The 12,500-nt window shown below is 35.1% G+C and overlaps 4 protein-coding genes across 4 annotated transcripts in view; 2 read left to right on the top strand and 2 right to left on the bottom strand.

Annotated features, from left to right (window-relative positions):
- The window catches only part of LOC117750688 (protein FAM124A-like), a 14,341-nt gene extending 12,583 nt beyond the window's left edge, over nt 1–1,758 (bottom strand). Inside the window, exon 1 of the mRNA XM_034561973.1 lies at nt 1,444–1,758. Within this exon, the coding sequence (XP_034417864.1) occupies nt 1,444–1,499 (56 nt within the window). The 5' untranslated portion in view covers nt 1,500–1,758. The remainder of the gene's footprint in view (nt 1–1,443) is intronic.
- A 2,440-nt stretch (nt 1,759–4,198) lies between these two features.
- On the top strand, nt 4,199–5,195 carry LOC117750715 (translin-like). The gene is given in 4 exon segments (XM_034562023.1): nt 4,199–4,438; nt 4,913–5,006; nt 5,094–5,149; nt 5,151–5,195. Coding segments are annotated over 4 exon segments (261 nt in total). The 5' UTR covers nt 4,199–4,372.
- Nucleotides 5,196–5,364: 169 nt separating this feature from the next.
- LOC117750696 (translin-like) lies at nt 5,365–6,360 on the bottom strand. The gene is made up of 3 exons (XM_034561982.1): nt 6,121–6,360; nt 5,553–5,646; nt 5,365–5,465 (listed from the first exon to the last, which is right to left on the bottom strand). Exons 1-3 carry the CDS (start codon nt 6,184–6,186, stop codon nt 5,365–5,367), a joined length of 261 nt encoding a protein of 86 aa, XP_034417873.1. The 5' UTR covers nt 6,187–6,360.
- Nucleotides 6,361–8,999: 2,639 nt separating this feature from the next.
- The window catches only part of LOC117750713 (protein FAM124A-like), a 14,055-nt gene continuing 10,554 nt past the window's right edge, over nt 9,000–12,500 (top strand). The window contains exon 1 of the mRNA XM_034562016.1: nt 9,000–9,106. Coding sequence (XP_034417907.1) covers nt 9,051–9,106 — 56 coding nt within the window. The 5' untranslated portion in view covers nt 9,000–9,050. The remainder of the gene's footprint in view (nt 9,107–12,500) is intronic.

Here is a 12,500-nt window from a genome sequence, read left to right as displayed (position 1 = left end):
AGCTTTACTAGAGGTTGAGACCATAAACTCATGTTTACAATGTTCCTTGAATCCATAAAGAGTCTTTGAGGAGGTTTATGAACATGTGAGGAAACAATAACAGACAGAAACTTTACTAATAAACTATCTCTATAAACTAACTATGGAAAGTCTTTCAAGGGGTCAAAGGTCACGGCCTCTAAAACACGCACAGCTCCTTCACTACAGAAACATACCACAGAAGAAGGTGAAGAACATCTTTGTCTAATGGCTGAAAACAGAGGGAACAACACATGTATTTACATTTATATGTTAATTATAGACTCATAATAACAAAAAGATAAGCAGGGACCGCCAATAATTGGATAGACACGTCACTTTTTTAATACATGTTTGAAATAAGTTTTAATATATGTTTAATACAAGTTTTAATATATGTTTAATACAAGTTTTAATATATGTTTAATACATGTGTAATACATGTTTAATACAAGTTTTAATATATGTTTAATACATGTTTAATACATGTTTTAATATAAGTTTTAATATATGTTTAATATATGTTTAATACAAGTTTTAATAGGATGTTTAATACAAGTTTTAATATATGTTTAATACATGTTGTAATATATGTTTAACACATGTTTAATGCATGTTTAATGTATGTTTTAATGCATGTTTTAATACATGTGTAATGCATGTTTTTAATGCATGTTTTAATATATGTTTAATACATGTTTAATGCATGTTTTAATATATGTATAATACAAGTTGAATACATGTTTTAATCCATGTTTAATGCATGTTTTAATATATATTTATTCATGTTTAATACATATTTAATGCATGTCTTAATATATGTTTAATGCACGTTTTAATATATGTTTAATACATGTTTAATACAAGTTTAATATGTTTAATACAAGTTTTGATATATGTTTAATATATGTTCAATACAAGTTTTAATATATGTTTAATATATGTTTAATACAAGTTTTAATACATGTTTAATACACGCTTAATGCATATTTTAATATATGTTTAATACAAATTTAATACATGTTTAATACATGTTTAATGCATGTTTTAATATATGTTTAATACATATTTAATGCATGTTTTAATATATGTTTAATACATGTTTAATGCATGTTTAGTACAAGTTTTAATATATGTTTAATATATGTTTAATACAAGTTTTAAAACATGTTTAATACACGCTTAATGCATGTTTTAATATATGTTTAATACAAATTTAATACATGCTTAATGCATGTTTTAATCCATGTTTAATCCATGTTTAATCCATATTTAATGCATGTGTAATGCATGTTTAATACATGTTTGATACATGCAGCATGAACACACTTTCCTTTCCTACGGTGTGATGCTCCGGTCACTCCTCATCATTCCTCCCCTCTGTGAATCACATAACGTATCAACAGGACTTCCAGGAGGGCTCACCCTGCGGTCTCCGCTCCCGAATCCACGCAGTCATCTCCCGCGGAGGGTTTCTGCATCTCAGAGGATCGGCCGAGCAGCAGTCCGCCGCATCGTGTCGAAGTCCAGAGGAAACCACCGGAACCGGAGCATCGGTGAGCGCGGTTCGGTTCCGAGAGGGAAGAGCGTGAAGGAGCTGCTCTCGAACTCCCGACGTGTACCGAGCTGTCTGCCGGAGGAAGGCGAGCAACAGGCGGCTGCAGCGGACTGTTGCTCTGCGTCAGCTGCGCTCTGGGGAGATGCCTTCAGGGCCTGTCGGAAATACAAGCACTGCAAGTGGAGCTTACAGTAGGTAAGAGGCTGATTTACATTTTAAAATAGAAAAAAATACTCAAGGAAAGTCAGTAAATTAATTAAAAGATTAATTAAAGTAAAACAAAATAAACAATACATATTTTGTTTGCACAAGATAAGTTATTATCTTTAAAAAATATTATCATGTTTCTACGAGTTATTATCTTGTTTAAACAAGTTATTGTCTGTTTGAACGAGTTATTGTCTGAAGAAGTTGTGTTCTTGTTTGAACGAGTTATTATCTCGTTTTAACAAGTTATCATCTTGTTTGAAGGAGTTATCATCTTGTTTGAAGGAGTTATCATCTTGTTTGGACAAGTTATTATCTCGTTTTAACAAGTTATCATCTTGTTTGAACAAGTTATCGTTTGAACAAGTTATTATCTTGTTTGAACGAGTTATTATCTTGTTTGAACGAGTTATTATCTTGTTTGAACAAGTTATCATCTTGTTTAAACAAGTTATAATTTAAGGAGTTATTATCTTGTTTTGAACAAGTTATTATCTTGTTTGAACGAGTTATTATCTTGTTTGAACAAGTTATTATCTTGTTTGAACGAGTTATTATCTTGTTTGAACGAGTTATTATCTTGTTTGAAGGAATTATCGTTCAAACAAGTTATTATCTTGTTTGAAGGAGTTATTATCTTATTTGAACGAGTTATTATTTTTGTTTTGAACAAGTTATTATCTTGTTTGAAGGAGTTATTATCTTATTTGAACGAGTTATTATTTTGTTTGAACAAGTTATTATCTTGTTTGAAGGAGTTATTATCTTATTTGAACGAGTTATTATTTTGTTTGAACAAGTTATTATCTTGTTTGAAGGAGTTATTATCTTATTTGAACGAGTTATTATTTTGTTTGAACAAGTTATTATCTTGTTTGAACGAGATATCGTTTTGAACGAGTTATTATCTTGTTTGAACGAGTTATTATCTTGTTTTAACAAGTTATAATTTAAGGAGTTATTATCTTGTTTGAACGAGTTATCTTGTTTTAACAAGTTATCATCTTGTTTTAACAAGTTATAATTTAAGGAGTTATTATCTTATTTGAACGAGTTATTATCTTGTTTTAACAAGTTATCATCTTGTTTTAACAAGTTATAATTTAAGGAGGTTATTATCTTGTTTGAAGGAGATATTATTTTGTTTGAACAAGTTATTATCTTGTTTGAACGAGTTATTATCTTGTTTGAAGGAATTATCGTTCGAACAAGTTATTATCTTGTTTGAAGGAGTTATTATCTTGTTTGAACGAGTTATTATCTTGTTTGAACAAGTTATTATCTTGTTTGAAGGAATTATCGTTCGAACAAGTTATTATCTTGTTGAACGAGTTATTATCTTATTTGAACGAGTTATTATTTTGTTTGAACAAGTTATTATCTCGTTTGAACGAGTTATTATCTCGTTTGAACGAGTTATTAATCTTGTTTGAACAAGTTATCGTTTGAACGAGTTATTATCTTGTTTGATGATAAAAATGATTTTGCTTTGTATTTTACTAAGGCCTGTTTTTGACTTTTTCAAATGATTTATAAGTAATTCAAAAATATGAGATAGTTAAATTGTATATAATATAATATATATTTATTATATTATCCCAAAAAACACTTTTATTTTTCATCTGTTTATGTAATGAGATCATTCTTATGGGTGAATATCATGTTATTGTAACAGGTCTAGACATATTAAACCCTGATTTATTTAGTTTAACATTTATTTTAAATAATCTTTCTTGTAAAATAGATTGTAGGATTGTTTCCCTTCTGTCTGGAGTGTTTGCTGCTGTTTGTTATAGTTTCTTCTCATGTGAACCTCGTGATCCATAACATGGAACACACAGCTCCACCTTTAAAAAGAACTAGTTTCCTATTTATTGTATTACTTTAATTATAATAATACCTGATAAATATGTCATGTTTTGTGTATGGATTAATTAAATAAAATAAAAAGTGTAAAATGAAAGTGTATATACATATCTTATCATATCATGAAATGTGTATTTCTTTGTTAAAGTCTACAGCTTGTGTAAATATTTAGCGTACAATTTATTGATATATATAACAGTTAATGAATGAAAGTAATGAATGGAATCATATTAATGGTGTGTTATAGAGATTAAAGAATCAAATATAATAATGTAGCCTGACGATGATTAATTTATTATATTATAACACATTTTTGAATCTGTAAATTATTATTATTATTATTATTATTATTATTATTATACTATAACACAGTTGTCCATACAATGTAAAGTATATTTTAAATTATTATTATTATGGTGTGGTTATTGATGATAACCTTCCTGTTTTAATACATGCAATAAATACATAAATATGATTTTTTTTTCTTCAGTGGGAAACGTTGGCGACGGCCACGTGGACGTGATGACATCATCACCAGGCGCCGGACAAAGCAGCGCGGAGGCAGAAACGTGATGACATCATCAGCAGGCGCCGGACAAAACAACAACGGCGGTTATTGTGCACGTTGATGTTTGTTTCTTCTGCTTATGAATTAGCTTCCTCCTCCTCTTCATCTCCTTTATCCTCCTCTTCCTCTCCCGGACCGGTGCACCGAGGGCCGAGATGTCGGTGACCGAGATGTTCAGCTCCATTCAGGGCTTCCTGAGCGCCGACCAGGACGTCAGAGAGGTGCGGACGACGAGCGGCGCTTTAATGGCCGGCGGCGGCTCGTGCTCGACCTCCACACCCAGCTGCGCGACGTTATTTCCCCCAGAGAGACGAAGCCGCGGCGTCGTTACTGCCCTTCAATTATTAATTACGTGACCTAACGTTAATTACTTCCGGTAGCGCGTGCGTTGTGGTTCCGCAGGCTTCGCTGAGACGCGTAACGCCACACTTCATCCACTAATATGTCCTACTGAGGCTTCCGTTGTAGGCAGACGTCCTGAACGTTAACGCATGCTCACCTTTACATTCACTTCCACGTACATAAATAGGGATGTTCCACATTCAAAACATGATTGCATTCTCTTGATTTGCATTTCAGCATCAGTGTGCACATCAAATGAAGTATTTAGTTGCATAATGATGGGATGCAAAGACTTTATCGCTCACTGTGTTGGAGAAGACGTTTATTGTATTAATAAAACCTCTTTGTTGCAGGATATCCGTAAAGTGGTCCAGACGTTGGAGCAGACGGGCAGAGAGATACTGACGGTCCTCCAAAGTGTCCACCAGCCGTCAGGATTCAAAGAAAGTGAGCGATAAGTCACTCTCCGACTCTGTGGGTGCAGATCCGTGTTGTTTACCCTCGACTAATAACATCACTCTTCTCCCCCGTCAGTTCCCAGCAAGTGTGCAAGAGCACGGGAGTTGTTCTGCACGGTCAGGACTCAACTCGGTGGAGCTGAAAACAAAGTTTCCTGTGGAGCAGTATTACAGGTAAGGATAGATATATTTATTTATTTATATATATATTTTATTTATTATATATATATATATTATTTATTTATTATATATATATATATATATATTATATATATATTTTATATATATTATTATATATATATATATATATATTTAAATATATATAAAATAAATAAATATATCTATCCTTACCTGTAATACTGCTCCACAGGAAACTTTGTTTTCAGCTCCCCGAGTTGAGTCCTGACCGTGCAGAACAACTCCCGTGCTCTTGCACACTTGCTGGGAACTGACGGGGGAGAAGAGTGATGTTATTAGTCGAGGGTAAACAACACGGATCTGCACCCACAGAGTCGGAGAGTGACTTATCGCTCACTTTCTTTGAATCCTGACGGCTGGTGGACACTTTGGAGGACCGTCAGTATCTCTCTGCCCGTCTGCTCCAACGTCTGGACCACTTTACGGATATCCTGCAACAAAGAGGTTTTATTAATACAATAAACGTCTTCTCCAACACAGTGAGCGATAAAGTCTTTGCATCCCATCATTATGCAACTAAATACTTCATTTGATGTGCACACTGATGCTGAAATGCAAATCAAGAGAATGCAATCATGTTTTGAATGTGGAACATCCCTATTTATGTACGTGGAAGTGAATGTAAAGGTGAGCATGCGTTAACGTTCAGGACGTCTGCCTACAACGGAAGCCTCAGTAGGACATATTAGTGGATGAAGTGTGGCGTTACGCGTCTCAGCGAAGCCTGCGGAACCACAACGCACGCGCTACCGGAAGTAATTAACGTTAGGTCACGTAATTAATAATTGAAGGGCAGTAACGACGCCGCGGCTTCGTCTCTCTGGGGGAAATAACGTCGCGCAGCTGGGTGTGGAGGTCGAGCACGAGCCGCCGCCGGCCATTAAAGCGCCGCTCGTCGTCCGCACCTCTCTGACGTCCTGGTCGGCGCTCAGGAAGCCCTGAATGGAGCTGAACATCTCGGTCACCGACATCTCGGCCCTCGGTGCACCGGTCCGGGAGAGGAAGAGGAGGATAAAGGAGATGAAGAGGAGGAGGAAGCTAATTCATAAGCAGAAGAAACAAACATCAACGTGCACAATAACCGCCGTTGTTGTTTTGTCCGGCGCCTGCTGATGATGTCATCACGTTTCTGCCTCCGCGCTGCTTTGTCCGGCGCCTGGTGATGATGTCATCACGTCACGTGGCCGTCGCCAACGTTTCCCACTGAAGAAAAAAAATCATATTTATGTATTTATGCATGTATTAAAACAGGAAGGTTATCATCAATAACCACACCATAATAATAATAATTTAAAATATACTTTACATTGTATGGACAACTGTGTTATAGTATAATAATAATAATAATAATAATAATAATAATAATTTACAGATTCAAAAATGTGTTATAATATAATAAATTAATCATCGTCAGGCTACATTATTATATTTGATTCTTTAATCTCTATAACACACCATTAATATGATTCCATTCATTACTTTCATTCATTAACTGTTATATATATCAATAAATTGTACGCTAAATATTTACACAAGCTGTAGACTTTAACAAAGAAATACACATTTCATGATATGATAAGATATGTATATACACTTTCATTTTTACACTTTTTATTTTATTTAATTAATCCATACACAAAACATGACATATTTATCAGGTATTATTATAATTAAAGTAATACAATAAATAGGAAACTAGTTCTTTTTAAAAGGTGGAGCTGTGTGTTCCATGTTATGGATCACGAGGTTCACATGAGAAGAAACTATAACAAACAGCAGCAAACACTCCAGACAGAAGGGAAACAATCCTACAATCTATTTTACAAGAAAGATTATTTAAAATAAATGTTAAACTAAATAAATCAGGGTTTAATATGTCTAGACCTGTTACAATAAACATGATATTCACCCATAAGAATGATCTCATTACATAAACAGATGAAAATAAAATGTGTTTTTGGGATAATATAATAAATATATATTATATTATATACAATTTAACTATCTCATATTTTTGAATTACTTATAAATCATTTGAAAAAGTCAAAAACAGGCCTTAGTAAAATACAAAGCAAAATCATTTTTATCATCAAACAAGATAATAACTCGTTCAAACGATAACTTGTTCAAACAAGATAATAACTCGTTCAAACGAGATAATAACTCGTTCAAACGAGATAATAACTTGTTCAAACAAAATAATAACTCGTTCAAATAAGATAATAACTCGTTCAAACAAGATAATAACTTGTTCGAACGATAATTCCTTCAAACAAGATAATAACTTGTTCAAACAAGATAATAACTCGTTCAAACAAGATAATAACTCCTTCAAACAAGATAATAACTTGTTCGAACGATAATTCCTTCAAACAAGATAATAACTCGTTCAAACAAGATAATAACTTGTTCAAACAAAATAATATCTCCTTCAAACAAGATAATAACTCCTTAAATTATAACTTGTTAAAACAAGATGATAACTTGTTAAAACAAGATAATAACTCGTTCAAATAAGATAATAACTCCTTAAATTATAACTTGTTAAAACAAGATGATAACTTGTTAAAACAAGATAACTCGTTCAAACAAGATAATAACTCCTTAAATTATAACTTGTTAAAACAAGATAATAACTCGTTCAAACAAGATAATAACTCGTTCAAACGATATCTCGTTCAAACAAGATAATAACTTGTTCAAACAAAATAATAACTCGTTCAAATAAGATAATAACTCCTTCAAACAAGATAATAACTTGTTCAAACAAAATAATAACTCGTTCAAATAAGATAATAACTCCTTCAAACAAGATAATAACTTGTTCAAACAAAAAATAACTCGTTCAAATAAGATAATAACTCCTTCAAACAAGATAATAACTTGTTCAAACAAATAATAACTCGTTCAAATAAGATAATAACTCCTTCAAACAAGATAATAACTTGTTTGAACGATAATTCCTTCAAACAAGATAATAACTCGTTCAAACAAGATAATAACTCGTTCAAACAAGATAATAACTTGTTCAAACAAGATAATAACTCGTTCAAACAAGATAATAACTTGTTCAAACAAGATAATAACTCCTTAAATTATAACTTGTTAAAACAAGATGATAACTTGTTCAAACAAGATAATAACTCGTTCAAACAAGATAATAACTCGTTCAAACAAGATAATAACTTGTTCAAACGATAACTTGTTCAAACAAGATGATAACTTGTTAAAACGAGATAATAACTTGTCCAAACAAGATGATAACTCCTTCAAACAAGATGATAACTCCTTCAAACAAGATGATAACTTGTTAAAACGAGATAATAACTCGTTCAAACAAGAACACAACTTCTTCAGACAATAACTCGTTCAAACAGACAATAACTTGTTTAAACAAGATAATAACTCGTAGAAACATGATAATATTTTTTAAAGATAATAACTTATCTTGTGCAAACAAAATATGTATTGTTATTTTGTTTTACTTTAATTAATCTTTTAATTAATTTACTGACTTTCCTTGAGTATTTTTTCTATTTTAAAATGTAAATCAGCCTCTTACCTACTGTAAGCTCCACTTGCAGTGCTTGTATTTCCGACAGGCCCTGAAGGCATCTCCCCAGAGCGCAGCTGACGCAGAGCAACAGTCCGCTGCAGCCGCCTGTTGCTCGCCTTCCTCCGGCAGACAGCTCGGTACACGTCGGGAGTTCGAGAGCAGCTCCTTCACGCTCTTCCCTCTCGGAACCGAACCCGCGCTCACCGATGCTCCGGTTCCGGTGGTTTCCTCTGGACTTCGACACGATGCGGCGGACTGCTGCTCGGCCGATCCTCTGAGATGCAGAAACCCTCCGCGGGAGATGACTGCGTGGATTCGGGAGCGGAGACCGCAGGGTGAGCCCTCCTGGAAGTCCTGTTGATACGTTATGTGATTCACAGAGGGGAGGAATGATGAGGAGTGACCGGAGCATCACACCGTAGGAAAGGAAAGTGTGTTCATGCTGCATGTATCAAACATGTATTAAACATGCATTACACATGCATTAAATATGGATTAAACATGGATTAAACATGGATTAAAACATGCATTAAGCATGTATTAAATTTGTATTAAACATATATTAAAACATGCATTAAGCGTGTATTAAACATGTTTTAAAACTTGTATTAAACATATATTAAACATATATTAAAACTTGTACTAAACATGCATTAAACATGTATTAAACATATATTAAAACATGCATTAAATATGTATTAAACATATATTAAAACATGCATTAAACATGTATTAAACATGTATTAAATTTGTATTAAACATATATTAAAATATGCATTAAGCGTGTATTAAACATGTATTAAAACTTGTATTAAAATATATTAAACATATATTAAAACTTGTATTGAACATATATTAAACATATATCAAAACTTGTATTAAACATATTAAAACTTGTATTAAACATGTATTAAACATATATTAAAACGTGCATTAAACATATATTAAGACATGCATTAAATATGTATTAAACATGAATAAATATATATTAAAACATGCATTAAACATGGATTAAAACATGTATTCAACTTGTATTATACATATATTAAAACATGCATTAAACATGTATTAAACATATATTAAAACATGCATTAAAACATGCATTACACATGTATTAAAACATGCATTAAAACATACATTAAACATGCATTAAACATGTGTTAAACATATATTACAACATGTATTAAACATATATTAAAACTTGTATTAAACATCTATTAAAACTTGTATTAAACATATATTAAACATATATTAAAACTTATATTAAACATGTATTAAACATGTATTAAACATATATTAAAACTTGTATTAAACATGTATTACACATGTATTAAACATATATTAAAACTTGTATTAAACATATATTAAAACTTGTATTAAACATATATTAAAACTTATTTCAAACATGTATTAAAAAAGTGACGTGTCTATCCAATTATTGGCGGTCCTGCTTATCTTTTTGTTATTATGAGTCTATAATTAACATATAAATGTAAATACATGTGTTGTTCCCTCTGTTTTCAGCCATTAGACAAAGATGTTCTTCACCTTCTTCTGTGGTATGTTTCTGTAGTGAAGGAGCTGTGCGTGTTTTAGAGGCCGTGACCTTTGACCCCTTGAAAGACTTTCCATAGTTAGTTTATAGAGATAGTTTATTAGTAAAGTTTCTGTCTGTTATTGTTTCCTCACATGTTCATAAACCTCCTCAAAGACTCTTTATGGATTCAAGGAACATTGTAAACATGAGTTTATGGTCTCAACCTCTAGTAAAGCTATATATCTAGATTGACAGCGTCTCTACGTCCCTCCTCCTCAGTCCAGATACGGTCACTTCCTGTTAGCTGGTTGCAAAAAAACAAGATGGCGACGTACAAAACGATGAACTGAAGGCTTCAAATCGTCCACAAACCAATAAGTGGTCTCTCAGACCTGCTGCCCGCCTCCCCCTCACTTTACACAGAGATGAAGCGACACACACACACACACACACACACACACACACACACACACAGACACACACACACAGACACACACACACCCGTCCACTGAAGCCTCCTGTTAGATTGATAACCTCCTGTGGCAGGAAACAGACTCGCTCCTCTGTTTCCTGCAGCTCCACACACTTTATTAGTTTAGTCACAGTGTGTGTGTGTGTGTGGTGTGTGTGTGTGTCTGCGTGTGTCAGCTGACTCCCGTGGGAATAATAATCTGGGGTTGTGTGGTTCACATGTGAGCTGAGGTTTCACGGAGGGCCTCAGTCTTTTACATGACACACGTGTCATTGAACGCCTCGTTCCCTCACGTCACATAGAGACACACGTGTCATTGAACGCCTCGTTCCCTCACGTCACATAGAGACACACGTGTCATTGAACGCCTCGTTCCCTCACGTCACATAGAGACACACGTGTCATTGAACGCCTCGTTCCCAACTTGTCACATAGAGACACACGTGTCATTGAACGCCTCATTCCCAACTCGTCACATAGAGACACACGTGTCATTGAACGCCTCGTTCCCAACTCGTCACATAGAGACCCACGTGTCATTGAACGCCTCGTTCCCAACTCGTCACATAGAGACGCACGTGTCATAGAACGCCTCGTTCCCAACTCGTCACATAGAGACACACGTGTCATTGAACGCCTCGTTCCCAACTCGTCACATAGAGACACACGTGTCATTGAACGCCTCGTTCCCAACTCGTCACATAGAGACACACGTGTCATTGAACGCCTCGTTCCCAACTCGTCACATAGAGACACACGTGTCATTGAACGCCTTGTTCCCAACTCGTCACATAGAGACCCACGTGTCATTGAACGCCTCGTTCCCAACTCGTCACATAGAGACACACGTGTCATTGAACGCCTCGTTCCCAACTCGTCACATAGAGACCCACGTGTCATTGAACGCCTCGTTCCCAACTCGTCACATAGAGACGCACGTGTCATTGAACGCCTCGTTCCCAACTCGTCACATAGAGACACACGTGTCATTGAACGCCTCATTCCCAACTCGTCACATAGAGACGCACGTGTCATAGAACGCCTCGTTCCCAACTCGTCACATAGAGACACACGTGTCATTGAACGCCTCGTTCCCAACTCGTCACATAGAGACGCACGTGTCATAGAACGCCTCGTTCCCAACTCGTCACATAGAGACACACGTGTCATTGAACGCCTCGTTCCCAACTCGTCACATAGAGACACACGTGTCATTGAACGCCTCGTTCCCAACTTGTCACATAGAGACACACGTGTCATTGAACGCCTCGTTCCCAACTCGTCACATAGAGACACACGTGTCATTGAACGCCTCGTTCCTAACTTGTCACATAGAGACCCACGTGTCATTGAACGCCTCGTTCCCAACTCGTCACATAGAGACACACGTGTCATTGAACGCCTCGTTCCCAACTCGTCACATAGAGACCCACGTGTCATTGAACGCCTCGTTCCCAACTCGTCACATAGAGACGCACGTGTCATAGAACGCCTCGTTCCCAACTCGTCACATAGAGACCCACGTGTCATTGAACGCCTCGTTCCCAACTCGTCACATAGAGACGCACGTGTCATAGAACGCCTCGTTCCCAACTCGTCACATAGAGACACACGTGTCATTGAACGCCTCGTTCCCAACTCGTCACATAGAGACACACGTGTCATTGAACGCCTCGTTCCCAACTCGTCACATAGAGACCCACGTGTCATTGAACGCCTC

Source organism: Cyclopterus lumpus, chromosome 21 (genome assembly GCF_009769545.1).
Source record: "Cyclopterus lumpus isolate fCycLum1 chromosome 21, fCycLum1.pri, whole genome shotgun sequence".
Classification (NCBI taxonomy): Eukaryota; Metazoa; Chordata; class Actinopteri; order Perciformes; family Cyclopteridae; genus Cyclopterus; species Cyclopterus lumpus.
Note: the sequence above shows the minus strand (reverse complement) of the source record. Positions and strands in the feature narration are given on the sequence as shown.

Bases quoted from the DNA above. Each gene is read 5' to 3' on its own strand.
- LOC117750696 (XM_034561982.1), bottom strand. From the start codon at position 6,186: ATGTCGGTGACCGAGATGTTCAGCTCCATTCAGGGCTTCCTGAGCGCC. The intron at 5,647-6,120 runs GTGCGGACGACG...TCTTTGTTGCAG, and splicing joins CCGACCAGGACGTCAGAGAG to GATATCCGTAAAGTGGTCCA. The intron at 5,466-5,552 runs GTGAGCGATAAG...CTCCCCCGTCAG, and splicing joins GCCGTCAGGATTCAAAGAAA to TTCCCAGCAAGTGTGCAAGA.